General features: G+C 35.8%; 1 protein-coding gene across 3 annotated transcripts in view; it reads right to left on the reverse strand.

The window, feature by feature from the left end:
* LOC136038915 (WD repeat domain phosphoinositide-interacting protein 4-like) overlaps window positions 1-17,053 on the reverse strand; it is a 56,859-nt gene that overhangs the window by 30,924 nt on the left and 8,882 nt on the right. For all 3 annotated transcript variants that reach the window (XM_065722400.1, XM_065722398.1, XM_065722399.1), the window contains 2 exons: window positions 8,689-8,881; window positions 4,418-4,598 (listed from right to left, as the gene is read on the reverse strand). In XM_065722400.1, the coding sequence (XP_065578472.1) occupies window positions 4,418-4,598; window positions 8,689-8,881 (374 nt within the window). The remainder of the gene's footprint in view (window positions 1-4,417; window positions 4,599-8,688; window positions 8,882-17,053) is intronic.

Consider the following 17,053-nt stretch of genomic DNA (forward strand, 5'->3'; position numbering starts at 1 on the left):
CCATAGCCGACTCTGGGGTATTCAGGCCCCTTTCTCAACCCGTTGCAGCCATTTAGTAAAGTCAATCAGGATATACAAATTCCATCTATCATGAGAGAATTTCTAAACCGAACCAGCTGACGTTCAAATTCCTCATGTTAAGGGAGGCTAATACTTCCTAATAAAGAGTAACATTAAGCCACCTGAAGATGAAACTGGCAAACTCCAGTCATCTTCTTTATAGCTTTTGCTTTAGTCACGACAAAAAACATCCCCAAAGATTTTAAGTCATTATTTATGACCTCTGCACAGTCTAACCTATGACATTCATTCTTTCTCTCACCTTCATGGGGGGTGAGAGTCTCTCCGATCCATGCTGTTACAGAAAGGTTTCGTGAAAGTTTTATACCCTTTATTCTGGAACACCTTAATAATAATTCGTGATTATGTACTTGCCAAATTCCCCTTTTCCTCTATTGCCGTTTTTATTTTTTTTTATTTACTGCAATGTTTTTGTAATTTAATTGTTAAGTTTACTGATTTGCCCTTTATCTTTGATGATTTTGCTTTTTTAATTCCTTTTAATTTTAAGTGTTTGACTTAATGTACTGTTTTGAATTTTTTTTGTCTTAGCTTTTACTGACATATAAAGCGAATTCGGCTCTATAGAGCTTGTGATAGTCTTTTGAGAATAAATATTATCTTATCTTATCCTAGCCAAAAAAGCTGCTTTTCTCACTGCCTATACTGAGCAGGGTCGAACCCCTTCCTCTCTAAAGTTGCATTAAACTAACCTAGGATGCCATAGCGGCGAACAATTCTCCAGTCATTCTCCTTAAAGGTTCTGCTTTGGCCTGGTTCCGATATACCGTCAGAGATTCAAAGTCATGCATTATGATCCACGACCGGCCTTACCTACGATGTCCAGGGATTCTATCACCATCTTGCAGATTAATCAGCAAGATTATTAACAGATTAGTTAGTAAAATCACTTAAGAGATATAGGCTATGTCTGTTCTAAGACAAATTCCTAGAAAAATAAGTTTCCTTGTCAAGATATACGCAGTGCATGGAACTAAGCTATTTCATTTATAGAGAGTAGCATTTCGAGGATAGAGAGCACCATTAAGCTACAGCCTCGAATAAACAAAGCAAAGGATGTTACCACCCAGCTAGAATATCTCTGTAAAAGTAGTTCATTAGGTCAATTTTCAAACACGGACTCCCGCTTTTGCTAGGGCTCATCAATCCTAGGGCTCAAAATCCTAGTGGCACCGCTCCCAAGGCTCCAAAATTAGGCTTTAAGGGCGAGTTGTAGTACCAATACTGTAACTAAAAACCTGTCAGTGAGAGATTTAATGTGAGTTTAATGGCTACTTTCTACAAGTACACCCGCTATCCTCCCTCCAAAGATTTATCCCTACGTGGGCGACTATTTACCAAGCCAATATGACAAAAACTCAGAAACATGGGAAGGTCAGATTACCGTTAAGAGAATAGGATAAGATAAGGCGAATTAGAATATAGAATAACAAGAATAGAATAATAGAGAATAAGAAGATATTCATTTTAAGAAATCACTATCACAAGCCCCAAAGGTCCAAATTGAAATTTCAGATTAAACAATATCATAAAGAAACACGAAAACTGGAGAACTGGCAAAGAATGCCAGAAAGAAAACGAAAAAAAGAAAAATCAGAATGACTAATCATTCGTCAGTCAATAATTTAACTGGTAAACATCAATTAAAACTTAAATAGACAAAAACTAGTCACACTAAATTAAAGAAAGTCAAATAAATACATATAAAAAAAGTTAAAAGGAAAACTAAAAAGGGGGAGGAGAGACCAAAACAAGGGAACAATACTTCACACTGAGTACTTGTTGAACAGCTTTGCAAGACGCTGCACCTCCGATTGAAATAGTCTCCAGAGGGATATTGTCCCTAAAAATTCATCCACTGATTCTTTTGAGAGGTAATTTAACAGAGACAATTCTAGGGGAGTAAACGTACGTAAACGGTTGCAACGTTGTAAGGAGTTGTAACGATTGTAATGGTTGTAAAAGAGTAAATCCATGTAATGACATATCAGGCACTAAGCTTTTACCAACCTGGCGTTATGAATTTTGTCATAAAATAATCACCCTAGAATAATCTCCAAAAATTGTCTAAAGCTTCTCCCTCTTTTGTATCCACCCCAAAAATAAATTGAGGCCTCGGCTTGTTTTTAGTCGGGAGGGGGGAGTAAGATACTTTAACCACAGAACAAATATGAACTTTCATTTTCAATTTACAACCGCGAATGGAGTAGGAGGATGTCACAAGGATATATTTTAGGGAAATAGGAACTTCTTGGGAGGTGTAATGAGGGAGACTTTGAATAGATTGGATTGGAGGAGGAGCGTGCGTAGCTGTGGTGGCCTCAGGCGGCTTGGTGGTGTTGTGAGTTATTAATAGTTGTATTAGTTTAGTTTTTCAAAAAACTGAGAAGAGCACCAACTCTTTCAACCCTTCCCTATTTGACAGCAGAATAAAAACTCATAAGCCGATTTAACTTTAACTACAAAACAAACATGAACTTTTCTATTATCAAATATTTTCAAATGTTCAAATATATTTTCTATTTTCAAATATGAATTATTTGTGAAAATAATTTAACTATGAGTCTTGCATGTGCTTTGAATAGAAAACGGTCAAAATATAGACGACAAAACGGATGTTCCACAAGTAATGTGAAATCAATTACAAATTAATAATCAATAATTTTTCATTGTTAACTGCAACCCAACTTGGAAGATAAACCAAACCTAATCCATTGAACTACTATAGTACATAACAAGGGCTAACATTGTAATCGATTTCACATGTACAATAATTTAAATTACTTAAAATTTTGTGTTGTTCATTGTCTTGCAATGAGAATCCTAACAACTAGTTACTTATCATTAATGATAATTGACCCCCTTTGAAACCCACCTTTAGGCTATATATTGTAAAGCCCCATTTTTCTTTAAATCTGTATGTTTCTGCACATTGCGAATATCAGTATTTGGCAGCGGTAATTTGGAAATTGATTTGGTATTATTTATAGACCGTCGCTCAAACTAAGCAAATTTAATCGATTGGACCAATCCGTTTAATTTAAATTACCTCCAATTTTTCTTCATTTAGAAAAGTATTTTTGGACTAGATAGGTATGTAGTATGTAGAAAAACGTCTTGAGAAGAATGTCTTTAAAAAATCTTGAAATGGCTTGAAACATCTTGAAGAAAATGTTTTACAAAACGTCTTGAAATATCTTGAAACGCCTTGAAAAAAGTCTTTGGAAACGCCTTGAATAAAAATGTCTTAAAAACCTTATGAAATGTCTTGAAGAAAAGTGAGATTGATGGCTTCCCTTTTTATTGCTGAAAATTTTGAGTGTGAATCAAAATATTACATCCATATGCTTCCTGCACTGAGACAGAAGGGGTGGCACGAGGTAGCCCCCAGAACAAACATTTGACCGATAACACATCTCTTCAATAATTATAAAATTTTAATCTGAAATATCATTTTGTCATTTCAGCCAAACCACCCCTCCAAAGAATTACTTTAAAAAGGATAATTTTGATTGGATGTTTTTGGGGAAATGTTGGGAGTGGGAGGGGGGTTAGTTGCCCTCCAGTCACTTTTGACTATTAAATAGGACACTAACCCTTTCAATTTCCAATCGTTTAAAAGGTTTATAATACTAGTTTATTATTGGACAATCCCCTGGGATTATTGAATTGCAAACTGTAAAACATAAAAGTTTATAAGCTCAACCCACGGCCCGGCAAAACCAAAATATCCAAACCCAGAATATTTTATTTCAGACAAAGTTGTTGAATTTACAATTGTAGCGATTATCGCACTTTGGGCATTTTCACCATCTATACCTGACCTGACTCTAGTTCGGCATAGTGGAGTGACATGCATGAGAGGTGTACTTTTCCCACAACTATTCCCTTTTTTTAATTCAATTTGAATTAAAAAAAAGGGAATAGTTGTGGGAAAAGTCAAAGTCATGGCCAATTGTAGAAAAAGCCAAGACAGATTGTCCAATTGAATGAGCATCAAGTGCATCAAGTGCAAGGTTAATTTTAACCCTTTGATTGCCGTTGTTACTGTCTCCCACTTATGCTACACCTCTCATGCATGTCACTCCACAATGCCAAACTAGAGTCAACCTGTTGAGGTTCTACCTTGCCTTTTCGCAATTATAATTGCCAAATTGACCATTATAATTGACAATTGTCGATTATAACTGACGAAGGCAAATTGTTTATATTATTGTCAACGGAATGACGTATTTACAATTCCTACTATGAATTTACAACCCAGTTTGTCAGCGGCTTTGTATTTTACCTGTCGATACCGATACTTTTGGAACACCGCTAAATAAAATTAACGTACCACAAACTGAAGACTTCCTATCTTATGTCCAGGAAGAACTAGAAATTGCTTGTCAACCGCAACTGACTGGGACACTTCGCATATGCCTTTTGGGTTATCTCTAGTCTCCATTGTAATCAATTTCTTGGAATCATTTGGAAAACTGAACACATGGATCTCCTTTTGTAGTATAGCTACAAGCCTAGAGATAAATAATATAGCTTATTGAAATTTAGGGGGGGGGGCTAAAATGAGTAGACAACGATGGTATGTCGGGGAGTAAACAAAGGAAAAAAAGGGAAGTAGTTTAACTCCGGTGGATTTTGTCTAACAATTAATAATGACGAAAAATATACAATATTTCCAGAAGGAACTAAATCATTCCAACAGAAGACATGTAATTGCCCCAGAAAGAAAATCTTTCGAAAATTTTCTGTCGCCGAATTTGTCAACTGAGGATCCTGTCATCTAATTTATCAACAACTGACTATTTTTATTTTTTTGCATATTGCTAGGACGGAAAGGAATCTATTCCACCATGATTTTGTTTTTCAAAAAAGGTGACTTATTATAAAAAAAGCGATTCCCTGTCTCCACAAATTCCTCGTTATCTTTTCTTTTTGTTTGTTTGTCTAACGGTGTCAAATAAGGATTTTGTAACTGCATTTTTAAGACTAATGTACCAGTTGAAACAATATTTTTTTTTTTTTATTTAGGAGAAATAGTCTTTTGTGTGCATTTCTAAGACCAGTTTACGAGTCTGAAAAATATTTAGGGGGGGGGGGGTCAGACCCGGGTAAACCAGGTTCACCGCCAAGGATTGGACCAGTGCGTATCTATGTGTGTCATAAGCTGTGGCCGGTCGTCCTTTTTGTTGCTAACAGTTGTTACCAACAATCTTTTCTTAACTAGCAAAAAATATATAGTGAATATCAAAAAATAGTTATCAATAATTCACAGGGGGTTTAAATTTACAAAACTAGAAAATTTGAAGCAATACACAAAAAGAGACTTTAAAACAAAAACAAGATTTAAAATGTCATTTGAAACTTCAAGAAAACTTCAATTTCAAATTCCATGCAAACTTCATTTTTTTTTTTATGTAGTAATCTGGAAGCTGTTTTCTTCAAATTTTTAAATTTCACGCTAAAAACATACCAGCAGTCCCTAGAAAATCGTTTAAATTCAAAAATAAAAATCCATCGACAATTCCTAGAACAACTTTCTGTCAGCTCATGGAAACAAATTAATCATAGAAAGGATGATTATACTCTACTTGAGTCGTTTTTGAGTAAAAACTGTTTTGTAATGGAGTAAAGCCTCGTCTTAAGTGACATCACTCACCCTTCCAGCAGCAGAGACGGCTTTGATGGGACAGCCAATCATAGCTGCAATTTTTGACGGCTGTTCTATCATAGCCGGCTGTCTAAAAATGGACCGTCTCCAAAAATACTGCTGGCAGTATGAGTGATGTCAATCAAGACGAGGCTCAACAGAAACTTTAGTTACGAACATAAATTCTATTACAACTATAGATGAACATTTTTTACATTTCAGTACAAACATTTGAAGTACCAAGGACAGTGAAGATAAATCGCCTATTAAGTGAAAACTTATGCTATCGTATATATTTTAAAAATAAGGATAAAATCTAGAATTAAATTGTCCATGCAAAAGATCTCCATTTACAGTTTTTGGTTGTAGCGGACGTCTGTGGTAACGAACTGCAAGTAAGAAGCGAGGCGGCTCAATAGTAACCGAAACTGTAAAAAAACAGAGTCTTGACAATAATAGATCCATCAAAAGGATCGAATTTTGATGCTTATTCAAAATATATAAAATGCATGAAGTTCAATGTTACCCATCAGAAGTTACAAGCCAGAGAACATTTGCCCAATTTTTTTTAAAGGGGAGAAACACCCCTAAAAATTCAAGTGATCTTAAAGAAAATCACGCCATGAGATTCAGAATATCAGAGAGCCCTACTCTAGAGATTTCAAGCTCTTCTATGCAAAAACGTGGAATTCTGAATTTTTTGCCAGAAGCAAGATCACTGATCCATGTTTTTTTTTTTTTTTTTGCTTGTATTCCCTAGGGGTGATCGTATCGAACCAGTTATCTTAGATGATCGGGAGAGGGCTCATTTGATAGGACATCAAGAGTTTTAGACGAAAAATGTTGGAGGGCAACTAACCCTCCCTCCCCAGTACCTTCTCTTTACGCCAAAGTATTTTTTGAATTTGTAAAAGCTTAGTATTTTAATTAAATGGTCCTTGTGTATAAGGAGTTATTCAAGACTCCTCAAGACTTGACAAATTTTTAAATACTAATAGCGACTATGTTTAATAATGAAAAAAAGTTCATATTTGAATTCGTTACACAATTTGCATTCGTAATCACACTGTTCCTAGCTCTATTGAAAAACGGTTCCTACTTTTAGAATAACCCTCCCATCACTTTTTGGCAGCTTTTAATACCGGACAGAGGTCTTGAAGTTCCTGAGCTGCAAAAATCATCTTTATGTATAGATTGTAGAATACCTGAGGAACTAATTTGTTGGCCTTATGGCTGCAGAGTACGTTTTTATGATATATGTTAGATCATTCCGTTTTTTTTTTAATTCTACATTGGCCTTAAAGGCTTGACTGGCAGGGTAAATACTAACTAACGTGTCAAAAGTCATATCTGTCTTAAACTTCAAAGTATTAACAAGGGGCTGTTCAAGATTAGAAGTTCCAGAGAAAAGGTTATTTCTGAGAAAAAAAAACGTTATCTAATACTAAATTTTAAGGAGCATAGTTTTAAAGAGCAAAATCAAAACTTTTAAACCAGAAAAAAATAGCATTTATGTGGTTGCAAACCTAAAATTAACAGAAATTAGAAAAAGGGAAAAAATAAAACATAGATGAAAATTAAATTTACGCTTCGCACTTTGTGGTATTTCCACTTAGTTGCAATTTAAGAATCGAAAAGTTCGGTCATTTAAACAGAGACTATTAAAATATAAACAAATATTTAGACAATTAAAGAGAGTCAGTCAACTTAAAAATATATAAAAGCACACATAAAAAATAGAAGTTATTGTGGAAAGTCGTCAAAGCTTTGATATTTCTTTTCTCTTTTTTTAGGGGGGGGGGGGGGGTCCGAAAGTTTCTTCATTTACCTGCAAGAAAAGAGACCGAAGATATAGTAAAAGAAAAGAGAAAGCAGCATATAAGAAAAGTAAAAGAGAGAAAAAGCTTAAATGAGCACGGCCTTGATTACAATCCTATAATATTTAATGTCAGCTACCGACGGATAAGAACACGAGTTTGACTTCAGTTAAAAACAGTTTGGAAAACAGTCTACTGATATTTAATTTTTGAACATTATATAACTTACTGATTGACATAGGTTAATGTGCTGGTTACCAGCATTAGAAAGCATGGTTTTGAATTAACTAAATATAATTTGATTACACAGAAACATAAGGACTACTCAAAAAAAATGTCGTAACTGAGAGCTTTTCGTTCTTTTTAATAAATTATTTTAATTAAGATTTATTCAAACATAATTTTAATTAAATTTAATCAAGGTTTCACACGAGGCGGGTTATTTTTGCTTTTACTTAATGCATTTACTTAAGAAACAATGTGATATGGTACAGAGAATGTCAAAACGTAAACCAATAAAAGTATAGCAGCATAGCTGGTCAAAAGCATCCTTTGACCTTGATCTACTACAGTTCTCCTACACAATAATCTACAATATTAATATACAATTAATCTATAACATTAATAGAGAATTAATCTACAATAACCTACAATTTTACTACAATAATCTACTAAAATTCAAGGGGGTATCATATGTACTGTTTTACAGTGCAGGCACTGGAGATAATAAAATTCATAAGTTCCAATACATAATTTTAAATTGCCCAGATGCAGATGTCACCAGTGAACAATCTACCGAGATCCCCTAAAAACTGTGAAAACATCGCATAGAGTGCCACTTAGGGACGTCAATTCACAATAAAGTAAGGGGACAAGGATTTTTCGATTCCTTATTAATATAAAAAGGGGTATTTTCGAAAATCTAAGCGGTGGCATTTTTCAGACTTATCAAGAATACCAAAAAACATATTTTTCGAATCCAGGGGGGCAACTGCCCGCCCCCATTCCATATTGGTGCCCTTGGTATCAAAAGATGATAGCATATAAGCAAAAGGCAAATTACGTTATGGTAAGTGTTTTAGTCACTTCAGGACAAAGAGAAAGATGACTTTGATATTCTTAGCGTGAAAATTTCCGTACTTATCTTTCCTCAATTGAACTCCAAGAACAGGCATTTGGAAAGTATACTGTAGTACAAACTGCTTCGTTGAATCGTCGAGTATAAGAATAACATTTTCTGAAAATCGAGGACGAAGTCCTCCTCCAACAATTGCTAACAGATTTGTCCGAAACAGCATCTCAGCATGAGTAATACTACCATAACTTGATATATCTGTAAAAGAACACCCTGAGAAAGTTTCTACATCATCCATAAATGGTGACTACAATAATAACACGTAATTAGTATGGACAAATAAAGTATTTTTTTCAAAATCACGGAAGAAATCCTAATTCCACAATTACGAACACATTGTCCAAAACAGCATCTCAGCATGAGTAATACTGTCATATGTTACTATGTAATAGTAATTTATTATATATATATATATATATATATATATATATATATATATATATATATATATATTATATGTGTGTATTATTTCACTATAGACATTCGCTTTGGTTTTTTCTTAAGTTTTGTAGCATCAATGCTGGAAGTTTGTTTATATTCTCATTTATACACTTTTATATTCATTACTTTTATATTCATTACACTTTTATATTTATACTACTTTTATATTCTCATTTATACACTGATTGTTCAGAGGAGAGTGACCCATTCACTCTCCTCTGTTTCACCATAGACATTCGGTTTGGTTTTTTCTGAAGTTTTGTAACATCGGTGCTGGAAGTTTGTTTATAATGCGAGTTTCTTATTTATTTTTTGTTATTATTTTTTTCTTCTTCTTCGGGTATTTAATTGTAGTGATTTATTTTTGCGTGTGTTATGTTTTAAAAAAACATTTTTTTCTCCTTTTTGTCGTAATTTTTCTTCATTTTTTGTTGAGAAAGGCTCCCGGACGTGGGGCCGAAATATTCGGAATATATATTCTTTAATAAATTAAAGTGTAGTTTTGTTTTTATTTTTGTTCGTTGCTTTGTTGAAATTAAAACCCGTTTTTTCTTCCTTATTTTTTTATATATATTTATTTATTACAATTTATTTACAATAAAAGAAGGAAGCGGAACAAGAAAAAGAAAAGAAACAAACACCCCAAAAAAGGAAAAACAATAACAATAACAGCAAAAAATATTGTTTGGAGAACTTTGGCTGTATTTCAGCTCATCAGACCAAAAGTCACAACCGTGGCATGGAACTAAAATTGTTGTTCTTATTATTGTTTTTCTTTTTATATCCTTAAAATTTAATTTATGTTTACATTTTATAATTAGTTTTTATATTACAATATTTTTTCTGAACTAAATGTTGCCAAACCATATGCTATAATTGCAAGGAGCCATTACATCACTGATTATCTACAACAACGCGTCTCTTCCTGCGCAGGTTGGCCTACCTATTAGTTGCATTTTAAAAGGGACGGATACATCAGTGCTTTGTTATGCGGATAATCAGTTAAGTCCGTGCCAGTCAATAGTCTTCCACGGAGTTTTGACAACCTATCTTATAGATATCTGCAAATAGAGTCCAGTATGAATGCTGCGAAGTTCCAAGTCCTCTTCTTTCGTTTACACGGTAGTTACGTGCCCAATACCGTCTGTCTAGGAGATAGGTAGCACTCACCACTGTACTAACATATTTACGTCTCCCGGTGGGGTCTTCGATTAAGAATACGCAAAAGCTTTAGCTTCGGAATGCTGAACGCAAACTTAGAATTGCTTATGCTAGTGTGGCTACAAAGCAGCTTAATCTGGAACGGAAAGCCCTTTCTCAAATTTATATGTGTCTTCTCAAATGTGGCTCTCCTGCATATGCAGTATTTGACCCCATTTTGGGATATTTTTACTGAATACGATGGGTAATCGTTGCGAAAGTGCTATTTTAAGTACGCAAAGCTTTTACTTCAGGCCCCTCGGTGGATCAAGAGTAGGTACATCGTTAACCGTTTTGGTGTGGTGGAACCGGTTCAGGCCGGGGATGAACAGTTGCAGAAACTGAGTAACCAGTCCTCTTCTCACCAGTGGAAGGGCGTCCTATTTTAGATTTGGTATTATTAGTCATTTGTGTATATCTTTATGACGTATTTGTTTCGTTTTCCTTTCCTTATTTTACTCCGTCGTTTTCTTTTTATTGTTATACTACTGCTACTATACTACTGCTACTACTACCACTAATACTACTACTACTACTACTACTACTACTACTACTACCGTTACTACTACTGGACTGAATCAAAAGATTTTAAGCACTTTGTTTGTCAAAATAGCTTTTGTGCAATATCTCAGGAATAGAATAGGATATTTTTTTCTTGTATATAACATCCTTTATACAACCTGGATGCACATAATTTATTTTGATTTAGGTATACATCCCCTCAACTTTCCCTGAAAGTTTCAACATATATATCCAATTCTATTCCTGAGATATTGCACAAATGCTATTTTGACAAACTTAGTGCTTAAAATCTTTTGATTTAGTCCAATAGTAGTAACGGTAGTGATAGTAGTAGTATTAGTGGTAGTAGTAGCAGCAGTAGCAGTAACAGTGGTAACAGAAGCAATAGCAGTAGCAGTGATAGTAGTAGTGAAAGTAGTAGCAGTAGTTGTATTAGTGGCTGTAGTAGCAGTCGCAATTAGTCACAGTCGCAGTTACATGTAGTCATATTCGCATATAGCTGCAGTCACAATTTCAAGTAGTAGCAGTCACAAGTAGTCAAAGTCACTGAGTCAAATATTCGCAGTCACAGTCGCAGTCACAAATATCTGCAGATGCAAGTAGTCACAATTGCAGATCCAAATAGTCACAGTCGCAGTCACAAGCAGTTGTCCTCGCAGTCACAAGTAATAAACGCAAGCAGTCAGAGTCTTGAATAGTCACAGTAGTAGCAGTAGCAAAAGCAGAAGTCGTAACAGTTGCTGTAGTAGCACTGAAAGGTTCAATGTAATACCTTCAGTGTTCCTTTGATATTTCCAATATAGCCTTTTGACAACCTGCATGCTGCATGTAGCGTGTTTTAATTTATTCTATGAAAAAAACTTCGTTTTCTTAAAGAGTTAAAGAGGCTGCGTCCCAAAGTCGAACCTTAAAACGTACAGGAATTAGAAGAGGCAGTTGGGGGGCTGCCGCCCCCCAAACCCCCAGCTTTTAAAGACTCTTTTGTACAGGTTTTTTTTTGTGGGGGGACTTCATTGTTACTAATTACTAGTTTCGGCGCAATGGTTCTCCTGTCCTCTTGTGTTTAACATTTTTCGAAGTTATTCCATTATTCATTCATTTCAATGTTTTGTTAATTAAAAGAGGGCCTTTCCCAAGCCAAGAGCGGGGGGTTAGCAAAAAAACAAAAAACCTGTAACAAAAGAGTCTTTAAAAGCTGGGGGTTTGGGGGGCGGCAGCCCCCCAACTGCCTCTTCTAATTCCTGTACGTTTTAAGGTTCGACTTTGGGACGCAGCCTCTTTAACTCTTTAAGAAAACGAAGTTTTTTTCATATTATTTCTGTACGTTTTTCTACAATCCATGGTGGATGTAATTTAATAATTCCTGTACTCCTCGTGGAGGAATTAGGAGAGGAAGTTGGGTGGCTGCCGCCCCCCAACCCCCCCCCCCCCCCCGCTTTCAAATCATTGTATAAAATAGAAAAAAAAATAGATAGAATGACCGAAATGTTTCTTTTGCTCATAAGAAGCTAATATTCTGTTATCTCTCAAATGATAAGCAGTCCAGGTGTTAACAAAATTATACACTTTTATTTTGATCGCTACGTCCAAAAGCCTATAATAAAGAATTTATTCTAAAAATGCCTTCTCATATAGGAAACATCTTTAGGTAATTATAGTAAATTATATATTATTTATCTTTTTGATGTTGTGAAAAAAAACCGCCCGTAAGGGACTTGAACCCTTGACCCGAGGATTAAAAGTCTCACGCTCTACCAACTGAGCTAATAACTTGCATGTGTGTAAATATAACTTCTCAATAGCTTTTAAAAATTTCAAATTAACATGGGCTCTTATGGAGAGAAATCCGTTAATTAAATAGCTAATGGGTGGTTTCTGGAAAACAGGGAAGGAGTTATCGGATCAAGCTGAAATTTCGCGGATAAGCTCCTGGGCCGTAGGGGACCTTAACTTGTGAATTTCAGCCCGATCGGACAACGTTAAAAGGGGTGGGGGGGGGGGGGGGGGTTGGAGGGTCGAAACTTTCGGGGGGTTAAGATTTTCCTACGAAACTTTCATGGGCACTTACTCGGAGAATTCCGCATCGAATGAGTCTTCGTACACCCAGATCCGATGTCGGATGTGACCTGTAGGCGTCTAGGAAAAAAAAGTAAATGAATTTTAAGTGGCTATGCGTGGTTTCTGGAAAACAGGGAAGGAGTTATCGGATCAAGCTGAAATTTCGCGGATAAGCTCCTGGGCCCTAGGGGACCTTAACTTGTGAATTTCAGCCCGATCGGACAACGCTAAAGGGGGGCTTGGGTTGACAGGTCGAAACTTTCGGCCAGATTTTCCCCATGAAGAAAAAGTTGGAGGGGGATGAAATTTTGCAGGTTTCTTAGTTGGAGCTCGGGCTACGAAATGCATCCCTCCCCATCCGTCTGCGACCACTGGAACCGAAGATCGCTTAACATTGTCGTGTGTCGCCTCTTTATAGAGGCACGAGTGTGCCTCCTTGATAAACAACGCAAAATTCCCTGACAGTTCATTTATTTAAATTTTATTTTATTTATTTAAAACATTTATTTATTTATTCATTTATTTGTTCATTTATTATTATTGATTCATTTATTTACAGCTTTCATAGTATTAGCAAAAGCCTCAACCAAATTCCGCTATTTCTCACAACACAGAAAAAAAAACTAAGCATGATTGAACAACACAAAAAAAAAACATAGGAAAAACAAAACACTAAGCATGATTAATGACACACAACGGAACAAAAGAATTGCTCTCTGGCGATTGCTGAACATCTAAATCGAGACTTTGGCGACAAGTATGCAATGTCATCTGGGCTTTTGAATAGATGGGCTTTGAGTTTAACGATGATAGATGGCGTTGCGACAAAGCAAAATGAATCAACCTTGTGTAATGTGGCTTCTTCGTATCGAAACGTCACGATTAATGCACTTAATGAAGCTAGAAAGGCTATTCTTAGATTACTTGCACTATTTCACGGAAAATCGGCAGAAAGAATGCACAAAAAGCTAAAATTGGAAGAGGCAAACATCAGCTTAAGCAGTACTGCAACCCCACCTCTAAATTATTTCTAATTAATGTCCTTAGCTATTCTAGAAATATTACAGATACTCCTTTTAGTATCCTTATTTGATTGCTTTAATTCACTACCTTTATCTTTTCCAAAGACATGGCAAATACATCCTTAAGACAAATTTGGATGAATACAGTGTCTTTTAATTTAATTCAACATTTCTAAGAACATTCTCTGAACGTTCGACCGTAACAACCCTAGCTGTTACTGGGATATTGCAAATACGCTTTTTTGGCAATCTAATTTACTTACACACCTTGAACTTTCCCTATAAATCAATCCTTAGTACCTTACTGTTCCTAACACATTGCATCTATGCCGTTTTGACAACCTGCGTATACTTGTACCCTTTTGATTTAGTTCTATAGTAGTAGTAGCATTGATAATAACAGTAGCCCTGAAAGTTTTAATTTAATAACCTCAGTCGTACTTGAAATACTACTGATATGTCCAATTGACAATCAGCATGCACATAGTGCTTTTTGATTTAGCGTTATAGCAACATAAAATTTCCCTCGAAATTTCTGCTTTATAGCCTATTCCAGCCCTAAGATATACCGCCTATGCTTCTGACAATTACCAAAAGGTGTTGCTAGGATATTCCTGATACACAACAGTTAGTTTTGATTTGGTTCACCGTCTCCTTGAAAATGCCCTTAAAGCTTCGACTTGATTCTCTAAACCATTCTTTAGATATTGCTAATAAGCCCTTTTGACAACCTACTGGCACATGGTATGTTCTGATTTAGTTAAACACGACCCTCACAATTTCCTGAAAGTTTTACCTTAATACCCTTAGCATTAGTAATAGTAACAGTAATAGTATTAGAAGCATTGGGATTAGTTGTAGAGGTAGCAGTAGTAGCAGTAGTAGCATTCACATAATGCCTTTTTGGTTAGCTCAGCATCCCCTCAGCAAGACCAGATAGTTTCAACTTGATACTTAAAGCTGTCCCTGAGATACCGCTGATCTCAGTGCATCTCAGTCTGCAGGTTTGGATAACCAGCTGGCACAGAAGTGTGTTTTTATTTAGTCCGAGACCCCCCCCCTCCCTGCTCAACAATTCCCGAAACTTTCGCTTTAATTTCATTAGCTTAATAACAAGCAGTACTAGTAATAGTAGCAGTAGTAAACACCAACAACAAGAAGAACAATAGGAAATTTCGAAAGACAGTGGGAAACAAATTAGAATGAATATTCGGCCCTGTGTCCAAGGGCCGTCCTCAGCAATACAAAAATATATAAGAAGAAATAAAACTTGCAACAGAATAAAATCAATAAAACTAAAATGAAAAAAATTTCCAAAACAGTCCTAACAACCTTACCTCAGCGAAGTTCAACCAGGACTCAACCAGAGTCCTGGTTGTTGGTGTTTCCTATGGAAAGGCAGTGTGGTCTTCGTCGCTATTTACGTCTTGCTTATAGGTAGCACTATTAGTACTACTACCAATACTAGTAGTAGCAGTAGCCCTGAAATTCTCAATCTAATCACCTTAGTCGTTCTTGAGATATTGCTGATATCCCCTTTTGACAGCCTGCATACACATAGGTGTTTCGATTTAGTGAAACACCCCCCTCAATATTTACTGAAAATATCTCCTTAGTACCTTAGCCATAGTATTAGTAGCAGCAGAAGTAGTAGTATGCATATAGCACCTTTTGATTGGTTCACCCTCCCCCCTTATTCTAACATGCACTAAAAGTTCCAAATTCATACTCTAAGCAGTTCCTGGGATAAAGCTATGACCCCCTTTTGACAACGTGCATGTATTGATATAGTTTTCCGATTTAGTTTCACATCCCCTGACAGTTTCACCTTAACACCCTTAGCTTTAGTAGTATTAATAGTAGTAGTAGTAGCAGCTGCAGTAGTAGTTATAGCAGCAGCTGTAGTAGTAGTAAAAGTATCAGTTGTAGTAGTACTAGTATTATGGAATTGGTGCCTTTTGTTAGTTCAATTCACTTAGCTTTAGAAGTAGTGGTAATAGTAGTAGTAGTACTGTGTTTTGATTTAGTTCAACCTCCCACTCAATATTATTAGTATTCTCTTAGCTTTAGAAGTAGTGGGAGTAGTGGTAGTAGTACTGTGTTTTGATTTAGTTCAACCTCCCACTCAATATTACCTGAAATTCTACCGTAATACCCTTAACCTTAGTAGTAGTAGTAACATACAAATATTAGGCCTACATTTCTACATTTTCTAAAACATACTCTGTAAGTTTCAACTTTCAACTCTAAGCTGCTCCTCAGATATTGCTGATGTGTACTTTTGACAATCTGCAGGCACACACTGTGTTTTGATTTAGTTCAACCTCCCACTCAATATTACCTGAAATTCTACCGTAATACCCTTAGTAGTAGTACTAACATACAAATATTAGGCCTACCTTTTTGTCAGTTGAGCATATCCCTCATCAATCCCTGAAAGTTCAAGCTAAATAGCCCATGCCATTCCTGATATGCCTCATTTTGGCAAACTACAATTACATAGTGTGTTCTGATTTAGTTAAATATTCCCCTCAAAATTCCCAAGTTTTGTCTGAATGCCCTTGGCCTTTTCGGTCTCCAAGGGTCAAACATTCCCCCTCTTCCTAACAACAACTACTGAATACAAACAATGAACGAAATGCATAACTTACATCCCCTGCCAAAAGGGCTGAGGGGCTGCCTTCCCCCAAAAAATAGTTACTGAACCTTTCAACTATGCTGAAATTTCTCAAAATTTCATTCAAATGTTTTTAGGGAAAACGGAGTGCGGGAGGACCTGTCTAGTTGCCCTCAAAATACTTTAACTATTAAAAAGCACTTGAACTTTTGAATTTTTGGTTTTTGACACCACTGATTTTCAATTAAATTTAAGTTGCTGGCATCAAGCCATGACTAACTGGAGATAAAACCAAGACAGATAGTGAGAGTGAGAGGCGAATCTGGCATAAGCCTTTTTTAGGATTGTATAAAAATGATGTCATTTCACTTGTTGATGGATAAGTCTATCACTCATTCATCCATCCATCCTAGGGCAGAACTAACGTAGAGAGTTGCATAGAGAGTGCACAACTCAGACAGTTACCCAAAGGGCTAGGGGAGCTGCCGTTTCCAAAAAGAAAATAAAACA

This window comes from Artemia franciscana, chromosome 18, assembly GCF_032884065.1.
Source record: "Artemia franciscana chromosome 18, ASM3288406v1, whole genome shotgun sequence".
NCBI lineage: Eukaryota > Metazoa > Arthropoda > Branchiopoda > Anostraca > Artemiidae > Artemia > Artemia franciscana.